A 23,815-nucleotide genomic window follows, 5' to 3' on the forward strand; every position below is an offset into this window, starting at 1 on the left:
CCCTCAGCTCAGCCTACACCCTCTCCAATCTGGGACATCCCTCTCACAGTACAGGACTACCGGCTCCCAACTAACCGCTCGCCTGCCTGTTTGCCCCTAACTGCTTCTACCTGCCAGCCTGATCACCCCCTAACCACTCCCCTGCCAGCCTGATCAACACCTAACTGCTCCCCTGCCGGGCCGATTGCCCCTAACTGCTCTCCCCTGCTGGCCTGGTCACCCCTAACTGTCCTCCCCTGCAGGCATGGTCGCCACCAACTGTCCTCCCCTGCAGGCTTGGCCACCCCTAACTGCTCTCCCCTGCAGGCCTGGGTCCCCCCCAACTGTCGTCCCCTGCAGGCCTGGTTGCCCCAACTGCCCTCCCCTTCAGGCCTGATCACCCCAAACTGCCCTCTGCTACCACCCCAATTGCCCCTGTCCTTCCCTGCAGGCATGGTCACCCCCAACTGCCCTCCCCTGCTGGCCTGGTGCCCCCCAACTGCCCTCCCCTGAAGGCCTGGGTCCCCCTCCCCAACTTCCCTCCCCTGCAGGACTGGTCCCCCCACAACTGCCCTCCCCTGCTGGCCTGATTGCCCACAACTGCCCTCCCTTGCCGGCCACCTTGCGGTGGCCATCTTGTGTCTACATGGGGTGGCCATCTTGTGTGTTGGAGTGATGGCCAATTTGCATATTACTCTTTTATTAGATAGGATTACCTCCCAATGTATCTGGGAGGACAACCTGCCAAGTTGCCTGGGGTGTTTCTGGCGGTGAGGTCAGGTTTAAAACAAGGGAAATGACTCTTCAAAATAAACACCTTTTAACCTCAGGGAAGATTTAGGAATACAAACTTTAAAGAGATCCTAACCCTAACCGGTTTGGCTCAGTGTATAGAGCATCGGCCTGCAGACTCAAGGGTCCCAGGTTTGATTCCGGTCAAGGGCATGTACCTTGGTTGTGGGCACATCCCCGGTGGGGGGTGTGCAGGAGGCAGCTGATCGATGTTTCTCTCTCATTGATGTTTCTAACTCTCTAACCCTCTCCCTTCCTCTCTGTAAAAAATCAATAAAATATATATTTTTTAAAAAAAGAGATCCTATACCATAATATTTACATTTTTATATTATAGGATCATTCTTATTTGAATCTCATATGTAAATAAGAATAAAATTTTAAATACCGACTCAAGTAACTGAAATCCACTTGTGGTTATCAAGTGTGTTTTTTTCTCTCTATTGTTACAAGTATTACATATGTTCCCTCCCCCCCCCCCCCGCCCCCCACCCCGTGACCCGCTCCATCCCCCCCGCCAGGCCTTCAGCAACCTATTGTCTGCGTCCAAGGGCCATGCATATATGCATACAAGGTCTTTGGTTGATTACATCCCACCCACCCACCCTCCCCCGCCTTTCCTCCCAGATTCCACACTCTGTTCCATGCTCCATGTCTCTGGTTCCATCCATTCATCAGTTTGTTACTTAGATTCCACATGAGTGTGATCATGTGATACTTGTCTTTCTCTGACTGACTTATTACACTTAGCATGATACTCTCCGGGCCCCTCCATGCTGTCTCAAAGGGTAAAAGATTCTTCTTTTTTACGGTTGCATAGTATTCCATGGTATAAATGTACCACAGCTTTTTTATCCACTCATCTACTTATTAAACACTATTAAAAATGTTTTAATTGTATAAACATAGCTAAAAATGTGGAATCGTGCATTTGAAAAACCCTTCGAATCAAAATATGCAATACTTAAAACTGAAATAAGAGCTTTAAGGCAAATGTTAAGGCCTAAGAAGGCACTAAGTTTTTGGATTTATAATTTAAAGAACTATATTTAATAATCCCAGACACTTAAAATGGATAAAAGAAGAGACTGAGAAAGATCTTATTTTTAACTTTATTTTTATTGACACTATTACAGATAGATATAACAACCACCACCATATTAAACTAAAAACCTGTGCACAGAAACAAGATGAAAAAATATATCAATCAAGATGTTAACCACAATCTTTGGATGAAGAAAATATGGGTGTATCTCTTCTACATTTCTGCAACTTCCAAGTTTCTATAATGAACACATTCTGTGTTTACAATGGAAACATATAGAATAAAGGTGATTACCAAAACACTATGATAAAGATCATTCAAGGAAACCAAGACAAGATACTTAACCGTAATCCCACAACCACACCACTATTTCTTAATTATTCTCCATATTTCTTCCCATCTTTGATTCTATGCATACTTATCATTAACACCCTAACAATCACAGACTGGTGTACAGACAGATGTTAATAGGAGCTGTTAGGTGCTGGGAATATGGGTGGATTTCTTTTCTATTTGATTGAATTCCCCCAAATTCTGAGTATTATATTTGCAATGGGAAAATACATACATAAGATTTAATAGCAAAACACCAAAGATCACCCAAGGGATTTGAGACAGAATATTTAACCATAATTTCACTACAACAACACTATGTTAATGATTCTCCACACTTTTTCTCACTGAAGACTTGATGTGTACATAGTCAACACTCACCACAAGTTTGTGCACTGGAACAAGATGGAGGAAACAGATCGAGATATTCAGTTGTTGGGGGTTGGGAATATGAGTGATGTTTTTTTCTTTTCTAATTTACCGTATCTTCCAATTTTTTTCCTCTGGGTATGTACTATGCTTGTAATAGAAGCATAATAAACTTTTTTTAAAATCAGAACACTATTACTAAGGAACATTTGAAAACAAAGGTAATAGAACATCAACTTTGAATACACATTTTGACACAGTTATAATCATAACCCTGTGCACAGAAACAGGAAACGATATATTAAAGAGTGTATCTGTCTTTGGATGGTGGGAATATGGTTTGTTTGTTTTCCTCCACTTTTATTTTCCAAGTATTTGATGATGAGTTCAAATTTTGTTCACAATGGAGACATGACTATAAACTTTTTAGTAACACTACCATTAAGAACATCAAGGAATTTAAGAAAAATAATGCTCAACTAGAAGCCTACAACAACACTACAACAGCTGTTGACTAAAAGCATACATTTTAAAACAGTTATAATTGTAGTATAAATATAATTCTGTGTCCTGCTTTTTCCACTTAATATTCTGTAAATATATTTCCATGTTACTACATAACTCTGCATGATTATCATTTTTAAAACAGCTGAATAAGAATCAGATACGTTCACTTAATCATTCTATCGTTTGGCATCAAAGTTGTTCCTCATTTTTCACTAGCACAAGGTTGGAACGGACACCCTGACATTTGGCAAGTTGCTTTCCGAGAAGGAGCTACCGATTGACGCTGCCAACAGGGATGAACCCAAGTTCACCCCAACATCAGCAATGGCTCCCTTCTCCGGGGCCCCGCTCGGACGCAGTGCCTCACTGCTCCCGTTTTTCCGGATGTCCGTTCCAACCTCCGGTCTTTTGATGCAGCGGGCCCTCACGGCACCATGCCATCCAGATGGCCCCCTTCTAAACGGCCCAGGCCACATCCTCACCGGCCTGGCCTTCCAATCCATTTCCGATGTTTCCCTCTGTCTGCGTCCTCACCCTCCTAGGTCTGCTGCGGGGTGAGGACTCCTTTCTTTGGCTCATTCCTTTCTGCTCCACGCTCTCAGTCCCACCGCCTCTCTGGACTGTGGCACTCCCAGCAGCTCTGACACACTCTCCTCCAGCCCTAACCACGCAAATCTAGGAGAGTGAGATTTGGGCACATTCCCAAAGAAAGTATTGGCATTTTCTTTCTCAAATTAACTGCTCTTATCTTTTGTTCACTTCTTCATCAGATCCGCTTTTGAATTTTTAAAAAAATTTTTAAAATTATTTTTCCAGTCAACTCAAAGCCAAAAAAAAAAAAAAAAAAAAAAAGAAAAAAGAAAGAAATTTCAATAGTCATGACGCGAGGGGGAGGGGAAGCAAAAGGAGCACAAGTGGTCCACAGAAGACGGCACAGGAAACCACAAGCTATGAGGTCGATCTGTAATCGATGGGAATCAGACCAACCAGACACTAATGGATAGCTCCGAAGTACTCAGGAGGGCCAAAAGAGGCGAGAACAGATGGTAACAAAACAAATTAAGGCTGCTGGGAACCTGAGTCCATGTTAAGCTTAGGTTGACTGTAAAGAAAGCTCTTCTTTAAAAAAAAAAAATTTCTTAAAAAAAAAATGCAATTTAGACAGGGGGTTGAGGGTCAGACAGGTGAAGCCAAGAATTAGGTTCAGTAAGAGAAAGCTCTAAGGATACTCGCTCCTGGGCACCCAGGTGCAAACTGACTTGCGGCGGCACCTACTAACAAAGCCACGCTGCTACTTGTCACTTAAGGCAGAAGCGCACACAAAGCGATGAAAGTTGTCACCTGCATCCATATTTACAGCATGAGAGGCTCTGCTCACGGTTTCAACCTTCATTAGGCACTGTCGTGATCTAGTGATGGTTGCAACCCACTCTCTTAAAGGCAAAGAAGCAAGATTTACAGGGAAAAGCTGGGCGTTTGGGGATTCACTATCGAACACACATTAAGTTGGTTAAACAAACACAAACTTGCAGTATTTTTGCATGAGGATCACTGCAAGGTACAATATGGCAAGGGATCACCTGGGGTCACAAAAGGTCAATCCACAGATTGCAAAAGGCTTATACAGCATTAGGTGCCAAGGTGTTGGTGTAGACATGATGGCTGAAAAGGAAGCTCAAAGAACTTCTCTTCTCAAACAGCACAGAGGAAAGGAGATTTATCTCGCATGCCTACACCTTACAGGAATATTTAAGAGTAAGGGACAACACACAGTTACTCAAAAAGATACTCAAGGGGTTAAAATAATCACAAGAAATCTTTCACAGGAACTAAGATATTTATAAGTATGGTGCTCATTTCCTCTTCCAAAAAAAAAAAAAAAAAAACAATCGAAGCATACCACGGAGGTATCTCTGCACAGTAAACTGTAACTCTGTGTCATTAAAATCCAGTACCTGTGACTACTGTTTGCTATGATTTGCTATTTTATATACAGCTCAGGAAAATGATAGATAGGTTACAGAAGTATTTGGTTGGGGCTATTTCTGTAGTCTCCGACCTCCTAGGACTGTCCCTCACGCTGATCACTACGATGAAGGGGAAGGGATGTGCTGTGGCTTCCCCACAGGCACGCACTGGCGTGTGACGGGGGAAGTTAAGACCAATGGAACCACCACCTCCTCCTCCGGTTCCTTTCCAGTCCAGGTATCTGTTGTTAAAAGTCAGTGTGTCCAAGCTGAGCTAAGTGTCCTCCTGACATGGTTATGGGTTGCTGTGGGTTCTCTGTGAGGGCCAGGTCCTAAGGAAGGGGAGGTTTTCTGACCTCTCCACTTGTGCTCTCAGCCAGTGTGGGTATTCTGGTGTCTAGCGAGGGAGAGGCGGTCGCGGAAGAACTGCCCGCAGACATCACATTTGAAGTACTTGTCGTCAGCCCTGTCGTTGCCGTGAGTGCTGGTGCTGGCGTGCCCAGTGTAGTGTGAGCTTTCCCCGTAGACATTTCCAGACTCAAATATTATCACTCTGGCGTGGGTCTGCCGGTGCTCCCCGTAGGCCGAGGTGGTGGGGAAGGTTTCCCCACACTCCCTGCAGTCGTAGTATGGTTCTTCAACCTCAATCTCTCGGTCTCCGTCGTCTTCTTCCGGGTCTTCGATCCCCGCGCCATCTGGCTCGCCGGCGCCTTCCTCTGGCTCCTCAGCCTTCCCCTCCAGCTCTTCCTCTCTCTCTTCAGGGTCTTCGATTCCTCCACCGTCTGGCTCATCAGCATCGCCGTCGGGCTGGTCGGCCTCTCCGTTGGGCTGTTCTGCCTCCTCATTTGGCTCCGCAGCCTCCCCCTCTGGCCCCTCAGCCTCCCCATTGGGCTCAGCGGCCTCCACATTGGGCTCAGCAGCCTCTACCTCCGGCTCAGCGGCCTCCACTTCCGGCTCGGCAGCTTCCATGTTTGACCCCTGGATCCGCAGCACTTCTCGTGGAACAAGGACATTGGCTTCAACTTCCTGGGCTGCTGCTTCTTCCTCTTCCACGTGGAACTTCTGGTGTTTGGTGAGAACTGTGTTGTGAATGAAGGACTTCCCACAGTCCTTGCACTCAAAGAACGGAGACTCTCCTTTGGGGGGCTCAGTGAGGAATGAGGTATGAACGAAGGAAGCCCCATAATCGTAGGGCTCGTCATCCTTCTCGTGAATTTTCTTGTGCTCCTTCAGGTCTGACTGGCTGAGGAAGGACTCTCCACACGTTCCGCACTCGTAGTGCTTCTCTTCGGCCTGACTTCTCTGTAACTCGGCGAGGGCCAAGCCTGCATGGACAGCGCCATTGCTTCTCGGGGCCTGCTCCGGCGAACCCTCTCCCATGTGAAGTGCCAGATGTTCATTGAAGACAGAGCCATGAATGAAATCTTGCCCACACACGTGGCACTGAAGATACATCCCTGTAGGATTCGCCTGTGGGGCCCGAAACCTCTGTGGGTTGATGATGAAGGGGTGCACAAAAGGCTCATCGTACCTCCGGTGGCCATAATATGGGTCTTGCTCATGAACTTTCTGATGCTCAAAAAGGAATGAGCTATGGACGAAAGATTCGCCACATGCTGGGCATTCGAAGAGCTGCTCTCCAGTGTTATCTCTCTGGTACTCGCTGATGGAATGGGTGTGAATCACAGACTGCGTGTACTCACGAGTGTCGATGAGGTACTCTCTGCCATGAACTTTCTGGTGGTCCTTAAGGTCGGCCCGATCTGCAAAGCCCAGCCCACAGTCCTTACATCCGTAGATTGAGTCCTCAGAATCCTCTTCCTCCTCTTCCTCCTCCTCCGGCTCTTCCTGCTCAGGCCTGCCATGGCCTGCACCCCGAATGACAGAACCTCCGTGGAACTCTTCTCGGGCATAGATTTTGCGATGCGCACTGAGGGCTTCAATGGTTGCGAAGGACTGCCCACAGTCCTTACATGCTTGCGGCACTGGCCGTTGGGCGTAGCTTGGCTGTGCTGGCTGTTCAGCATAGCTCATTCCCACTGGCTGTCGAGGATAGCTTGTCTGTGCTGGCTGTTGGATGCAAGTCATCCCCTCTGGTTGCTGAGCACAGATCATGCCCACTGGCTCCTGACCGTACGTCTGCACTGGCTCTTGGACGTAATTCATCTCCACCAGGTCTTCAAGGAAACTCATTTGCATGGGTTGCTGAATGCAGGTCATCTCTTCTGGCTGCTGAATGCAGGTCATCTCTTCTGGCTGCTGCATGCAGGTCAGCCCTTCTGGCTGCTGCATGCAGGTCAGCCCTTCTGGATCTTTAGCGTAATTCTGCACTGGCTCTTTAACGTAACTCATCTCCACTAGCTCGTCAAGAAAACTAGTCTGCACTGGCTGTTGAATGCAAGTCATCCCCTCTGGCTCTTGATCATAATTCACCTGCACTGACTGGTCAGCATAACTCTTCTGAGGGTCAGCGGAGGCCAAGCTGCGAATAACAGATCGTTCGTAGTTGTCGTTTCCAAAGGGCTTCTTTCTGTGGTGAATCTTCTGATGCTCAGTGAGGTCAGAGCTGCGAACAAAGGCCTCTCCACACTCCGGACATTCATAGAGTTTCTCTCGAGGGCGAAATGTTTCAGGTTCACCGATGTGTAGGGGGTGAATGACTGAAGTCTCGCAGTTCCTGCGCTCAATGTTTTTCTTCTTGGCACGAGCCTTCTGATATTCAGGGACATTTGCGTTGGAAACAGGCGATTGGCCATCCTTCTTAAACTCACTGGCTCCCTCTGCAGCAAGACTTTTTGGAGCTTCAGTACCAGATACACGGCGTATAACAGAGTCCTTGTAGTTGTTATTCTTGTCCGTTTCCTTAGGGCTGGCTCTGGCAGGAGTTTTCTGTTGCTTATCATTAAGATTTGAGGATCCTCCCTTCTCATTACTTTCGTTTCCACTGGGAATTTTGGGAAGTTTGAAAACAGGTAAGCTATGGATAACGGACCTCTCATTTTTCTTTTCTTCAGAGGTCTTCTCTCCAGCATGGACTTTCTGTTCAGTAATATTTGAGCTCGTAATGGTAGACTCTGCGATCACTTTTGGTTTATTGGGCCCCACGGCACTCGGACTTTTCTGGACTTCAGCAAAAGACAAGCTATGAATAACAGACCTCTCGTTTGCTTTCTTCTCAAGGACATTGTCGTTAGCGGACACTTTCTGGTTGTCATCAGGATTAGAGCTAATGGTGAATGCCTTCTCGTCTTCGTTTTCAGGTGGTCTTGTTATAGTGTGACTCTTCTGAGACTCAATCAAGGGCATGTTATGAATGATATTAGACTTCCCGAACGCCTTGCTTTCATAGAGATTATTTTGAATGCTAATTGTGGGAAGCTCACCGAAGTAAGGGCGTTGCCCAAAGGCGCCGCCACCATCTTTAATGCCATAGAGCTTTTCCTGCAAGTAAGATTTCTGACGCCTTCTCAGGGCCTGACCAGGAATAAAGGTTTCCTCACACACTTTGCCCTTGTTTTCAAACAGGTTTGCCCTAGTGTGAATCTTCTGATGTTCTTTCAGAGACGAGCTGTGACGGAAGGTCTCCCCGCACACCTTGCACTCGTACATCTTCTCTCTGGCATACATCCTCTGCAGCTCCTTAAAGGCTGGGTTGGGTTGAAAGACTTCATCTTCTTTGTCGTCTCTCCCATGGATTTTCTTCTGGTGTTCGACCAGAGCAGAGCTGTGAAGGAAGGTTTCCTTGCACACCTTACACTCGTAGAATTTCTCTTCTCCGTACATTCTCTGAAGCTCACTGAAGGTGGGGCTAGGCAGGAAGGGCTCCTCATACTCCTCCTCATTACCTTCTGTGAGATGCTCTCTAGAGTGGATTTTACAATGCTCAGCAAGATCGGCAGTCTTGTCGAAGGTTTCCCCACACTCCTTACACTCAAAGCACTTCCCTCGAGCCGCACTTTTCCGAGTGACAGCCACACTGCGGATGAACGCTTCCCCGTACTCATAGAGATTCTCTCTAGTGTGCATGATCTGATGCTCGACAAACTCGGAAATCACACCGAAAGCCCTCCCACACTCATCACACACATAGGGCATGGCTGCAAAATCAGGCGGCTGCGACTCGGCGCCGGGGGCGCTAAGGCCGCTCATGCTCATGGCCTTTCTCATGTCACTACACTCAAAGGGCCTCTTGCGCGGAGAGCCTCTCTGATCCTGAACGGAACCCTTCGCATCTGTGTCAAACTGATAGCGCCTTTTTCTTTCCAGAACCCTCTTTTTGGAAACAAGGTTTGAATTACAATTAAAACCTCCTCCCCCAAAGGCACCGCCCGCACAGCCCCGCTCCTGGATCACTGACTCTCTGTTTGAGGACGCTTCCTTCCAGTCCTGGTCTGGCCTTCTGGGGAACCTCAGGAACCGGTCATTGGGTTCTCTCGCTCTTCCGGGTTTGGAGTTGCGCGAAGCATCCTTGTTGAATTTTTCCATTATCATTCCATGCGAAGGCTCCTCCTCACAAATTCCCCGGCGATGGGTTGACTTTTTGGCTTCAGGCGTAGTTCTCAGACCTGGAAAGAAACACCGAATGTAAATGCTCCCTAGTTCCTGTACTTGTGCAAAGTAACAGTAGGTCTTCCGTGACGGTGGTGTGGATATAAATTGTTAAAGGGTCTATCAGTACAGCAGGTCCTCGAGTAACATCGTCTCATTTTAATTGATGAGATGCTGTAGGAATTTAACTCTGTTGACATCCATTGGCCTATGGTAAAGCTCATTTCACATAACTCAGTCCAGAACCTCTGGACGTTAAGTGAGGACTCACTGTATGTATGTATATATTTGTGCCCATCTCACCGATTAAAGTGGCCACTATGCATGATCTACCTAGTGCTTACCTCGACTGGTGCTTGGGTAGGCACTTCTCTTTGACCTTGAATGGCCTTGTGTCATGTGGGAGTGGCCATCATCTTCGGCAAGCTGAAGCCCTGTTCACAATGATACGACAGCTCATACTCAAGTTGGGGACCAAGACTCAGCACTATAAATTGAGGTCTGCCTTTCGCTGGGCCACTAAATAGGAAGCAGCCCAAATCCAATCCTTTGAACGTCTTGTGCTTTCAGTTCCACTTCCTTCCTACCATTCCTTAGCTCTGCTCATCCGAAGGCGGTCAATCTTCCTGACTCCACCTACACATTTGTACAGAGAGGCCTCGTCTCCCTACATTCACTGCATCCTTTCAGGCTCCACCTTTTCCTCACCACCTCCTCCATCGCCATGTCCTGTTTCACTGGCCTCAGGGGTGTCCTCCTGGACCCTCTTGAAGCCTCTTTCCCTGCCTCTTCTGCCAACACTGGAGCTCCTCAAGGCTCCACTGCCTTACACAGAACTCTCGGCACAGCTCTCTCCACCGCGCAGACCTGAACGGCCAGTGGCCTGCTCTGACAGAGCTGGGGGACTCTAGGCGGGCACACGGGCGTCAGCGTCCCATTCCGAGTGTGTATTTAAGTCTCTGCTGTCACCACCTGTGAGAGTATCAACTCTGTGGCAGGTGCCATCTCCGTGTCCCCCCCAATATGCTCTCCACCCAGAGCCAGAGGATTTCTGAACAACAGAAATCTCTTCATTTATGTCTCTGCTTTGAGAGCTTTCAAAGCTTTCTGATTTCCCTTGACGTCCAGACAGACCAACGTGGATGCTACTGGCTACCGCCCTGCAGGTGCAAAGAGGAAGGTGGCGATGCTCCGGTGCCTGCCGGGGCGGCGGCTTACCCAGGAAAAGCAGCTTCCTGTAGTTCTCCATGTTGTCCTTGATGGAGTTCTGAGCCTTCCTGTCCTCGGTGAGCTTCACCATGTCCTGGTATGACATCGTGTCCTGAAACAGCAAACACAGACCGCTCAGTGGGGTCCGTCCGAGGGGCACGCAGAGAGAGAACGCTGGCGACACGGGAGCTACAACATACAAAGGTATGTAGGAAGTGCTCACAGCGTTTGGGGTTCTGAGTGGTCCAGGTCAAGTTTAACTAGGGACCTACTTTGTACCTACCTTGGCGCTATAGTCTGAGGAAGATCCAAAAGACGTATGACACACATTCCTTGCCCTCATGCAGCTTATAATTTGGTTGGAGAGAAAAGACTCGTGAAACAATTAGAGAACAATAAGCAATAAAGTGGGGAACAGATAATCAGTGCTAAAGGGCTTAGCAGAGGGACAGTTCAGGGTGGGCTGGACTAGTGAGCAAAGGTTTTGTAGAGAGCCCTGGGTGGGGCATTCCGGGGTGGGCAATATTTTGACACAGAGAGAGGGGGCTGGTGGGAAAGCTTCACCAGGCTAACTATCAACTGTGCGTGGCATATGTGGGGAGCAGAAAGAACATGTGTGTCAGCAGACATCTGGTCAGGAGTGTGACTGAAGCCTCCACCCCTGCACACACGCGCACGCGCATACACACACACACACACACACACACACACACACACACACACATGTCTTGCACACACATGCTTTGCACAACACAGCCCACTGCGGGCTCCTCTGGGCGTGCAGAAGTCCCCATACCCAGGGGCGTTCTAAGCGCTCAGTGCCTTCCTTTCACAGCGCTCTGTTGTGTTCTAATGGGTCCTTTCCTAAAAAAATTTTTTAATTCCCTGAATTACTCAGAGTCTTCTATACAGAATCTTCCAGAACCTTTTCTCACTGCTGCACTGAAACATGATTGCTTTCAGAGGACGGAGGTCCCGGGAGCACAGCACCAAGGCTGAGGCCCGCTGAAGGAGGGAGACGGGACTGTGGGGAGCCCACCCGTTTTCAGAGCCACGGAAAAGTGGGTGAAGGGAGGACCGCGCCATGTTTGGGCCGAGCAGCCTTGGGAACAGAAAACTTGGAGCCTCAGGCTCGTCTGTCGAATGGGGAGAAGGGCATCAGCCCACCTTGCCATATTGTGGGGGAGGCTGTTCTTCAATGTGATGTGTGGTTTAAACAGGAAAAAGTATGTGAAGGAAACATACATGGCTCTAAGCTCTTCTAGAAAGATACTTGGGTAATGTATTAGATAGTTCCACTGCTGGGAAGCGGCATGGACATTAACTGAGCTCTGAACCTTCCTGCCCTCAGCGAGCTTCCACACGTCCTGGTGTGACACTGCACCCTAAACGGCAAACAGGGGCGCTCACCGGAGTCTGTCCCATGGGCCTCCAGAGAGAGGAGAAAACGCAGCACAGAAGGTAGCTGCACAATGAGGTGCGTCTCTCTCGGGAAAGACGCAGGAGCACAGGCACTGGGGTTTCAGAGGAGAGCAAGGGCCGTGCCCAGGGATGAAGCACCAAAACCACCAAGACGATGCGGAGCTTCAAGATGAAACCCGGTGAGGGCCGAGGCCTGTGAGGACACCAGCGAGCTGTGAAAGCTCAGGAGGCGCCGCAGAATGGCAGTCACCACCCTGCCTGGCCGAGCTGCCTCACTTGGCGGGTCAGCTGGGCTCAGGCCTGCCTCCCTGTCGCAGCGAAGTGGCACCTGTGAGGCAGCAGGGAGACCAGCTCCTCGCCTGGGGCTGGCAGAGAACAGACGGGCCAAGCACGTGGTGGACTGAGGGAGCAGAAGGGTCACCACGGCTGTTTCTGTTGTTAACAGGCCCCGAGGGCCATGGCAAAAGGGAAGGGGCGCTTTCCATATCTGTCTCCATTTGCCTAATCGGAGGATAATAAATGTACATTAAATTCTGAACGGCAATTTCCTATGAAAGGAAGATGCTGCTTTGGTGTGAAATTGTTCACCTAGCACCCGTGGGTAGCCCTACAGCAGCGGTTCCCTTTGCATCTGTGATCACCAATGGTCCCCACAACTGCACAAGCTACACTCCAGTCCCGCAGGAGCGGGTGCTGCTGGAGAGCGGGGCCGGCACCCCTGCACGTCCCCATGGCCGGCAAACAGGGCACTAAGCGGTTTGCTCCTCAGGCTCAGGGAGGAGCGCTTCCTGAGCAGGAAGGAGTGTCTCTGACCACGGGAGGAGTCAGGAAAACGGGAGCAGTCACTCTGGCCACCTGCCCCTCTGGGGACAGACCTGGGATCCGTTCAGGAGTAATGGGGGCTCCCTGCCCAGGTGGGATTTTAGGGGGCAGATGAACACACACACACACACACACACACACACACACACACACACACACTCTCTTGGGGAAAAAGGCACCTCTGCCATGAAATGAAGAGAGGGAACCGAAACACACCTGGGACTGCAGATCACACTGCATCATGAAGCTCCGGCGGCGGCGCCCTCTCTCCATCGCCATGGTTCTCTCCATCGCAGCGGGCAGGGAAAGGTCCCGGTGAGGAAGCCCTGGGGGGAGACAGGCCCGTGAATTCACCGAGAGGCCTGGCCGGCCTCGCAGGCACAGTGGGAGGTCAGAACGCAGGACTTACTGCTTCTGGCAATCCTGCCGTACGGCCAGCGCTCCCGCAAGGCCAGGTCCCTGCTTCTGGCCCTCCGCTCCCGCTCCCGCATCCGGGCTCGCTCCCAAGCCCGGCCCCGGTCCCAGGCTCGGTCCCAGGCCCGGTCCCAGGCCCGGTCCCAGGCCCGGTCCCAGGCTCGGTCTCGATCCCGGTCCCAGGCTCGGTCTTGATCCCAGTCCTGGTCCCAATCCCGGTCCCGTTCTCCTGCGAAAGCCAGACATTTGGGGTGAGCAGTGCTGACACGTGTCCCCCCACGTGCAGAGCCCCCTCCACAAGAGCACGGTCCTTGCTCCTGCCTTCAGGAATCACATCCCACAACCTGGACTCCTGCCATCGCCCTTGGCCTGGAACGGTTTCTGGAGGCTTCGACTACCTGGAGGTTGCGCTAAAGCAAGTTCTGATGCTTATTCAGAAGCTCCGCCCCCCTCCAGACAGGTCCGCTGGTTCCCTAGGTCATACACGGTCAAGTCCACCTCCAAGAAGATGGACATGAGCCCCTCTGCCACCCAGCTACCCAAGCCTCTCTCAATGTGCACACTACTCTACTGACAAAACATATGCCCTCCCCCGAAGCAACGCTCCTTTTAAAAGTTCACTGAGCAGCCTGGCTGGGGTGACTCAGTGGCTGAGGATTGACCTGTGAACTAGGAGGTCACAATCCGATTCTTGATCAGGCCATATGCCCCCTTCCCCCAGTTACGGGTTCAATCCCTGATGTGGGGCATGGAGGCAGCCGATCAATGATTCTCTCTCATCATTGATGTTTCTATCTCCTCCCTTTCTGAAACCAATAAAAATATATTAAAAACGAGAACTGATTTTTAAAGAATTGTTCAAGTTCACTGAAGCACTGTTTTACAGTGAGACAGCGTTGGAGCCTCGCCCTGCCTGGGGAGGCTGTGGGTGCAGCCTGAACAGCCCACTGCCACCTTCCAACAGCAAACGCTGCCGCCCTGTGCTGCACTCTGCATTAGCGCCGGCTTGGGTCTATTATCATGGCCCTGTGCCCCCCTCAGGTCTCGGAGCAGCAGCGGCTGCCCTGGGGACGGGGGGTGGGGTGGGGGGCGCCCTCAGAGGCCCCGTTGCCCACTGTGCACCTTCAGGCCACGGGCAGCTGCGGCTCAAGTCTGACCCGATCGGTACTCACTGTAGAAACAGGTGGGGCGCAGCAGGGGACAGTCTGCTCCACTCCGGTTCATGTTGTCTTCGTTCTGGTTGTCACTGTCGTCTAAGAGGACACCACGCGCCCACTCAGTGCTGGCCGTCCCCTGCCCACTCTCTCGTCTCCCGCGCCCCACCGCACATCCACCTCCACGGGACGCCTCAGCCGCGACCACTCCTGGTGGAAACTGGCTGTGACCTCTCCTACCTCGCCCCCAACAACTGCAGCCACACACGACTTCCTGGCGCACCACACCCTTCGGTCTCCAAAAGGGAACCGGGCCCTGGTCGGTGGCTCAGTGGTTAGAGCATCGACCCAAGGACAGGATAGTCATGGGTTGGATTCCTGGTCAAGGGCATGTACACCTCCATTGCAGGTTCCCCAGCCCGGTAGGGGCTTGTGAGTGAGGCAACCAATAGATGTCTCTCTCTCACGTCCATGTTTCTCTCTCCCCCCCCACTTCCACTCTAGAAATCTAAGGAAAAAATATCCTCGGGTGAAGATTAAAAAAAAGAGGGAGTCGGGGCCACAGCACGAGACACGTGAGGCTCCTCATGGCCCCTTGCCCCGAGCGTCACCTTCCCTCCCACCTCAGGGGGGTGGCTGGTTTGTAACCTTGTGCTTCTGCTCCCCGGGGCACCCGGGCCCCATCCCACGTGGGCTGTCCCCGGGGAGAGGGCGTGGCCCGGCCGCCCCGCCTCACCTTCGGGCCCATACATCTCCTTGTACATCTCCAGCAGGGCCACCAGCTTCTCGCAGGTCTGCGGCCTCCGGGCCTGCACCCAGGGCTTGATCCTCTCGGGGAGGATGCTCAGGTACTGCTCGAGGACCAAGAGCTCGATGATCTCCTCCTTGGTGTGAATCTCCGGCTGCAACCAGTCAAGGCAGAGGTTTCGGAGTTTGAGCAGGGTCTTCCGAGGCCCGACAAATTCCACGTAGAGGAAATTCCGAAACCTCTGATGAGAAAATTCAGAGTCAGTCGGACTTCCTCCTACGATGGCATCCGGGTCCTGAGCCAAGTTTCTGTCTAGCTCATACGGGCCTGAGGCCCAGGGCTTCTGGAGTTTCCCGTAGTAAAAGCGCCGTGGAGACAGCATCTTTCTAGGGAAAGCGGTCAATGGAGCAACCGAAATGGGTCACGGGAAGGACGCAGCAGCCGTGCCAGCCAGTGGGGACCTGCAGAGCGCAAGGAGACACACGTCCCGGGGGGTGAGGCCTGGCAGCCTGCAAGGGCGTCAGCAACGCTTCTGCGAACAGGCCGAGGGGGCAAGCGGTGCATTATCCCCGCCCCCCCACAGACACAGACACAGGACCGCAAGGCACAGGCATGCCTCCGGGCACCACATGCACTGAAGGAGTCAGGTCACTGCTGATCGGCTTTTGTTTTGTTTTAAACATATATATATGTTTAAACATCAATGATGAGAATCATGGATCGGCTGCCTCCTGCACGCCCGCTACTAGGGATCAAGCCCGAAACCCAGGCATGTGCTCAAACCAAGAATCGACCCATGACCTCCTGGTTCATAGGTGGATGTCCAACCACTGAGCCACACCAGTCAGGCACTGCTGACTGGTTTTATGATCCTGGGCAACTTACTCTATGTCCTGGCGTCTGTCCCCGTATCTGCAAATAAGGAACAACAGACCAACCCCCCTTTGAGGACCACGACGCTTCCACAAGCCAATATGGCTGAAAGGCTCACCATCCGCCCTGGCCGGGGTGGCTCAGTGGATAGAGCGTCGGCCTGCGGACTGAAGGGTCCCGGGTTCGATTCCGGTCAAGGGCACATGCCCAGGTTGTGAGCTTGATCCCCAGTAAGGGGGCGTACAGGAGGCAGCCGATCCATGATTCTCTCTCATCACTGATGTTTCTCTCTCTCTACCTCTCCCTTCCTCTGAAATAAAATTTACAAAAAGTCCTTACTACCCAATGCCCAGCCCAGGGCATATGCCCAAGATGCCAGCCATTACTAAACCTGGGTGGCAACTTCCTTTCTTAGCAAACATGGACACAGGGCACTAGGGGCGGGGCCAATCCTGCCATTTCTGAGCATTTCTCCCCGAAACGCAATGAAGGCTGCGTGGCACGTCGGTGCTCAGCCCCGGGGAGTGCAGGCGCCGGTGTCTCCGCCGTGACCACTCTCTCTGCACCGTGCTGTGACCCGATGGCTCAACGGCAATGCAATCCAAGTGCAAGTCCAGCCCTCGGTCACACCCGCCGCACCTCCAGTGCCAGGGGCTCCGTCCTGGACGGGACGTCACACCCCGCAGTCGTGGGAAGTTCTGCTGGGCTGAGCAGCTGCACAGGGTCCAAGGCGGCAGGTGTGCCCAAGACCCCTCCCTGGAGAGAGTGCCTGTCTGTCCCCAAACCCCACCTACACCACTCCCCTGGGTCTCTTTCCTTTCTGTTTCTTTTCCCTTTCTTTATTCTCACGCAGCCAGTGAAGGCCAAACAGCTCCCTTCCCATTACACCATCTCCCTGCCTCCAGGTTTTATCATGTAGCCTTTTATTACCATCGGCCACACTGGTGTGAAGTGGGCAACACGTGACAAAATCTCGGTTTGGGGGCTGCGTGAACTTGCGGGCTTCCCTTCTAGAGAAGAAGAAAACCACACACAGCACACGTTCTTTTGTTTTAAAAGGAAAGCTACATGTTTAAAATTGAGCTGGTGTGGCTCAGTGGTTGAACGTTGCCCTATGAACCAGGAGGTCAGGGTTTGATTTTCGGTCAGGGCACATGCCCAGGTTTCTGGCTCGATCCCCAGTGTGGGACGTGCAGGAGGCAGCCGATCAATGATTCTGTCTCATCATCGATGCTTCTATCTCTCTCCCCCTCTGAAATCAATTAAAAAAACGTATTTTTTAAAAAAATTATTTTGTTTTAATACGTCTAAAGGGAAAAAAAGGTGTTCCAATTATTTAGAGTTTCACAGTAGACTTATCGCTTGGGAGTAAAGGCGGTTAGCGTGGTCCCATGCTCTCCTGCTGTGACGGGCTGCACTCTGCTCCTGAAAACTGTCCTCCACTGTCCCCCTGGAGCTGTGGCACCAGCATGGTGCCCTGCCCCGCCCTGGCGGCCCTGCCCTCCTCAGGAGGAGGCGTGACAGCGGAGAAGGCACTAGGTGCCACCTGCTGAGCGGAAGCTTCCAAAGCACGGACAGGCAAGTATCCTGGCTCTGAGCACTGATCTTCCGGACGACAGCACAATCTCACCCAGGACCTGGCTCAGAGGGGCGGCCTCCGGCGCGGGCAGAGGCCTCGGAAGCCAACACGCCCCCACAGGAGGGAGGGGGGAGGGAGAGCACAGAGCCCGCGCCTGCCAGAGACAAAACTTGGGTCCCCGACAAGATCCAGTCCAGTCTCTCAGAGACAGCAGGACACGCTCAGGTATGCAAATCACCTGTTGGAACAGATCCTTTCTGGAACTTCCGAACAAGCCACTACGCACAGGAACAGAGTCAAAATGCCAGGGACCTGCAGACATTTCACAGGAAGAAACACATGACGAATGAACACAGAAGAAACGTAAAAAAAGTGTCCGAGACCCATCCTCCAAGTGGCTGTAGACTCGGGGATCATTAGGGGTGAGGCCTTTTCGATCACCTCCAAGAAAAGACCAATTCCAGTGTCATATACACCAACCAGGAGAAAGAAACAGAAAACCTTCAGATTTTTTCTATGAAACCAGAACTCAAAACCCAAGGCGAAGATTAGCACTAACAAACGCTGATCACTCGCTTAATGAAAGAGGCATAAAAGTCTGAACACTGTCATTACTGAACATCGTTCTAGAGTTCTAGCTAATTACAAGACAAGAAAAACAAATCTGAGGCATAAAGAAAGATGTAAAACTATCATTCCCTTATGAATCAATAGGGAGATGTTATAATTTAATAAGGAAACAATTAAAAACAGACTCCTTAAATACATATCAACAATATTTTAAGTGGGAAGAGCTCCAATAAAAAAAATAGCACCTACATAAATGAAGCTACAAACTATACTGCAATAAGCTAGAAACACAAGATAGTCCTGGGAGATGTATGGATCCAGTACACTCAAGTTCTAAATCCTCCCCAAATTAATGTATATTACCTAATGGAATTTCCAAGAATAATAATGGTAACTGGACAGTTTCTCTAAGGTAACATGGAAGAATTCCATTTAGATCAATATTTTGAGAATTCATATGTCAAAAGGCCAACAAGCCAAACACAAAATTTAAGAAATATATATTTTTTGTTCTTGATACTCTTCTAGAGCAGGTGTATGTCGTAAATCACTGTAAAACAGTGAGCAGTAACACATCTTATTGTGACTCTTCAAGAGAGGGGCGTAAAGTTCAGTGTTTTACAAGTGTATTTGACCATGGAATTCTTTTATTTTATTTTTTTCATCACCAAGAAATAGTTTGGTATAATCTTGGGGTAAGAAAGTTATTTTACAGTATGATGCCTAAAGGCAGAAAGATGACATGAAAATAAGAAGTGATGGTCTTGTCTACACCATCAAAGCCAAAGAAAGAAAATAACAAAAAAAAACCACTTGCAATTTATGACAGAAAGACTGATTCATTTAAGAATCCTGAGTTCACTATACATAGTTGAGTATGTAGTAGTCTATGAAAGTGGCATTGGAACAGAGTAAGGGATATGTAAATTATTTCAATAAGTAGGAATAGGAAAACTAGCCAATCACTAATTTGAGGGAGGAGATCATACCATATATAAAAATGCTAAATCTAAAATAAAAATGAAATAAATTTTTTATCATCTAGGAGCAGGAAAAGGTGGGCTTTTTTTAGAATGAGCATTTAAAATTTTTTATTTATTTTTAAATTTTCATCTTAGTAATTGGGGTGACATTGATCAACATTAATATACTAGAGGGCGGTGCACAGATTCGTGCACTGGTAGGGTCCCTTGGCTGGCCTGCAGGGATCGGGCCGAAACCGGCTCTCCGACATCCCCCGAGGGGTCCCAGATTGTGAGAGGGCGGTTCTCAGGTGATGCACCCTAGAATCAGGCTTCCTCCTCTCTGGTTCCGGGTGTGTCACTCGAGAACCACAGCTGCCAAGTAACAGCAGCTCGGCAGCTCCTGCATTGAGTGTCTGCCCCCTGGTGGTCACTGCATGCCATAGCTACCGGTCTGAGCATCTGCCCCCTGGTGGTCAGTACGCATCATGATCGCTTAACCTTTTATATATATAGACTAGCGTTCCCATTGCAGGAAAAATCCTGCAATAGGGTTTCCTGCTGCACTCTACTCCACCCTGCCTGCTCTCCTCCCTTGTCCCCCGCCCCGCCTTCTCCACCAGCCCCCCTGCTTTTCTCCCTTCTCCGCCAGCCCGCCCGCTCTTCTTCCTTCTCCCCTGGCCCCGCCTCTGCTCCTCCCTTCTCCCCCGCCCCGCCTTCTCTGCCAGCCCCCCTGCTTTTCTCCCTTCTCCGCCAGCCCGCCCGCTCTTCTTCCTTCTCCCCTGGCCCTGCCTCCGCTCCTCCCTTCTCCCCCGCCCCGCCTTCTCTGCCAGCCCACCCGCTCTCCTTCCTTCTCCCCTGGCCCCGCCTCCGCTCCTCCCTTCTCCCCCGCCCCTCCTTCTCCACCAGCCCGCCTGCTTTTCCCTTCTCCCCCAGCCCCACCTCCACTCCTCCCTTCTCCCCGCCCTGCCTTCTCTGCCAGCCCACCCGCTCTCCTTCCTTCTCCCCTGGCCCCGCCTCCGCTCCTCCCCTCTCCCCCACCCCGCCTTCTCTGCCAGCCTGCCTGCTCTTCTCCCTTCTCCCCGCCCCGCCTTCTCTGCTAGCCCGCCTGCTCTCCTCCCTTCTCCCCCGGCCCCGCCTCCACTCCTCCCTTCTCCTCCCCCCCGGCTTGCTTGCTTCTCCGCAGCTTTGCTCCCTTCTGCAACTCTTGGCTTCTTTCTACGCTGTCTTGATATGCAAATTAGCCGCCATCTTTGTTGGGGTAATTTGCATACTCGTCCTGATTGGCTGGTGGGCGTGCCTTGGGCGTAGCGAAGGTACGGTCAATTTGCATATTTGTCTATTATTAGGTAGGAGGATACTGGTCTGAGCGTCTGCCCCCTGGTGGTCAGTGCGCATCATGATCGCTTAGCCATATATATATATATAGATACCGGTCTGAGTGTCTGCCCCCTGGTGGTCAGTGCACATCATGGTTGCTTAGCCTTTTATATACATATAGACTAGAAGCCCGGTGCATGAAATTCATGCATTGGGGGGGGCCCTCAGCCCAGCCTGTGCCCTCTTGCAGTCTGGGAGCCCTTGAGGGATGTCCTACTGATAGCTTAGGCCTGCTGCCTGTGAGCAGTCAGACATCAGCACTGCCACGGAGGCAGGAGAGGCTCCTGTCACCGCTGTTGCGCTCACCAGCCGTGAGCACGGCTGGCACTATTATTCACTGTAGGGGTGCACTTACCCACTGCCGTGACCCTAAATCCAAGCCACCATCTTTCCCTCAGACCTGAGGGTGGCCTCCTGGCACCCACTGTTTCAACCTTCCCCTTCTGAACCCTGCAACCAGATGACATGTTAAAAACAAAAATCTGATCATCATGTCACTTCCACGGTTCAAGGTCGCAGTGGGTTTCCATGTGCTGCAGACCAAGCCACGTGCTTACCTGCCCCCCACGTCCATCCAATGCTGACCGAGTCCTTCCTTTGCTCCGGGAGTCCTGGACTGTTGGCTCCTCTCTCGTTACCTTAGGAATGTCCATGTTTCCTCTCCCAACACTCCTCTTCCCACACTACCATCCACTGCCCTTCAGGGCTCAATTTTCATGTCTCTGGTTTTCTCAGGGAGGCCCTATATGGCCTCTTCCAGATTAAGGTAACTGCCTGCAGCAAATGCCTGAGTCTCACAATCACGTGTTCAATGTCTTTCATTACTTAACACGTTATGAGCTCCAGGGACGCACTTCCTTTCCCACGGGGGCCATGTTTATTGGTGACTAATGACTCTCGTGCTTCTTTAATCGCCCAATAAGAGAGAAAGAGTGGCCTGAAGTGGCAGCTGAGTGCTGGGAAGAGTGAGGATACTGAGAAGGATGGCGCGAGGCCAGGGAGAGTGTCTGGCGAACACGGGATCCACCAGGAGTGTGTGTGTGCGTGTTCCGAGAGCACAAAGGGTGCCGTGGCCGTGTGGGTGGGCCACGGGTGCCAGGAGGAGGAAGGACGCGCCCACTCCAAGGAAGGGTGTGGCGCTGTGCGGCAATAAGTCAAGTTCGGCTCACCTGGACTCGGCCACCTGGTGCTGGGATCTAGTCAGCCGTCTGGGAAGAGGGTAGAGGTTGGAGAAGGCAGAGCTGGGGAAGGAAAGGAAAACATGAGACATCACGTTTGCTTTGCCGTGACCGGGTTCCTCCGGCAGGCGATGACACCGCAGCCGCAGCAGCACCTTCCTCTTGGGCACTCGCAGGACTCAGAGGAGACCAGGAAGAACAGCCCTCCCTGATGGCAGGGCCACGTGCTCGCCGAGGCCCAGGCTGTCCCCTGGGCTGTAGTCTGCGCCTTTCTCAACTTGGCTAAGTCAGTGGGCACGCAAGGCAGCCTGCGGGTGTGTCAGAACGTCTCTAACAAGCAGAGCAAACTGAGGAAGACACAGGGCGTGGGCTTATGGCAACTTAAGAAGCACACCTATTGGCTAGGTGGCACTGGCCACTCGCTACAGGCAAGGGCCGTGGGGCAGGAGGGGCAAGTGGCTGAGAAGGCACTATTATTCACTGCTAATGACAGGCCAGGGACAGCACGTAGCACCTCACTTTTATTGTCTCTTGTTGATCCTCACCACACCCTCTTGTTTCATAGAAAAGCAGAGGCTCTGAGGACTCAATCTCAGAGCTCATGGCAAACTATTACAGATCAGCCTTTGGAAAAACAAGAAAAAACAGTACATCGACTTCTGTTTCCCATGGACACCACGTCGGATGACACGGGTACCCCTTAGAGAAGGGAGGTGAGGCTCCAGTCCTGCCATTTAATAGCTGGTGATGCAGGGCCAGAAACTGAACTCGACTGCGTGTATGTAAGTAACAGGAAGAGCCAGCTCCCATAGGCCCTTGTTGCTATGGTGACCATTACTTTTGGGCAGTGCTATCATCACCGAATCTTACAGAACCTTGCATAGGTTCTCGGCGAGCTCCCGGTGGGCTCTGCTAACGCTGTCACTGGCGAATGTATGCTTCAAAAAAACAGCCCGGGGAACTGGTCCTGCAGCAGACCCACACGTGGCTGTGCCCATGCGTGGCCCCTGCCCGCCCGGCCCCACTCCCAGCAGGAAACCCCGCCCCATGCTGAGAGGCCCCGCCCCCACCCCGGCCTCCAGGCCCGCCCCCGCCCCCAGGCCCGCCCCCGCCCCCAGGGCCGCCCCCGCCTCCAGGGCCACCCCCGCCCCAAGGCCCGCCCCCAGCAGAGAGCCGCCTCCTCCCCTCACTCCGTGCCGCGCCCCCTGGTGGCCATCCTCGCCCCACATTCCTGCCCCACAGGATGCAGGACCACCCCTTCCCGCGAGGCCTGCCCTGTCCCCCAGCCCCCACACCTCACACCCACAGCCCGCCGCCCCGTTCTTCCTCTGAAGACCCTGCCTTTCCCCACATGGCTTAACGTTCCTCAATTCTGAACCGCAGTTCTCTCCTAAGTGCCCCCAGGACTGGGCAGTTGAACCTGGTGCCCACTTCTGACGCGGCTTTGGCGCCCCTCACAGGAAGCGAAGCTCTGGCCGCCACATCGCGCGGCCACGTAAGATGGCGCCACTGCGGCGAGCGCACTGCTGGCCGCTCTGCGCCTGCGCAGCAGAGACCGCGGGGGGGGGGGCGGGGGGGGGGGGGTCGGAGCCGGCAGCCCCTCAGCCGGTCCCCTCAGCCCTGCTGTCCCTCCGGAAGGCGCCTTGTGCAGTAAGCCTTGGCTGCGCTCCGGGCTGCCCGCTGCGGCCCGCCACCACTCAGGGGAGGGCCTGCACTGGAAGCCTCTGTGGCCTCCAACCAACAGCGCCAGGACGGGTCGGGGTCTTCGGCGCCATCCGTCACTCAGGACAAGGTGGCCCCGCCCCTGGCCCCGCCCCACCGTCACTCAAGATGGCCTGGCCGCCGTGGTGCCGGGTGGGCGGGGCTCCCAGGCCCTCCCAGGGCCCGCCCCTGCAGCATCACCGTCATTTACTCATCACCGGCCGGTATAGTGCCAGGCACGCAGGACAGGACAGCCCACCCTT

General features: G+C 52.1%; 1 protein-coding gene across 10 annotated transcripts in view; it reads right to left on the minus strand.

Moving 5' to 3' along the window:
• Positions 1–3,905: 3,905 nt before the first annotated feature.
• Positions 3,906–23,815, minus strand: part of PEG3 (paternally expressed 3) — a 50,094-nt gene continuing 30,184 nt past the window's right edge. For 4 of the 10 annotated variants that reach the window (XM_054710402.1, XM_054710400.1, XM_054710399.1 and 1 more), the window contains exons 2-9: positions 21,843–21,914; positions 15,298–15,770; positions 14,580–14,660; positions 13,403–13,636; positions 13,210–13,319; positions 10,759–10,861; positions 9,885–9,974; positions 3,906–9,557 (exon numbers count right to left, since the gene is read on the minus strand). In XM_054710402.1, coding sequence (XP_054566377.1) covers positions 5,365–9,557; positions 9,885–9,974; positions 10,759–10,861; positions 13,210–13,319; positions 13,403–13,636; positions 14,580–14,660; positions 15,298–15,691 — 5,205 coding nt within the window. In that variant the 5' untranslated portion in view covers positions 15,692–15,770; positions 21,843–21,914 and the 3' untranslated portion in view covers positions 3,906–5,364. Of the gene's footprint in view, positions 9,558–9,884; positions 9,975–10,758; positions 10,862–13,209; positions 13,320–13,402; positions 13,637–14,579; positions 14,661–15,297; positions 15,771–17,999; positions 18,074–21,842; positions 21,915–23,815 lie in introns of those variants that run through there. The other 6 variants (XM_054710406.1, XM_054710405.1, XM_028138120.2 and 3 more) reach the window with 5 other exon arrangements.

The sequence above is a fragment of the Eptesicus fuscus genome, chromosome 21 (assembly GCF_027574615.1).
Source record: "Eptesicus fuscus isolate TK198812 chromosome 21, DD_ASM_mEF_20220401, whole genome shotgun sequence".
NCBI lineage: Eukaryota > Metazoa > Chordata > Mammalia > Chiroptera > Vespertilionidae > Eptesicus > Eptesicus fuscus.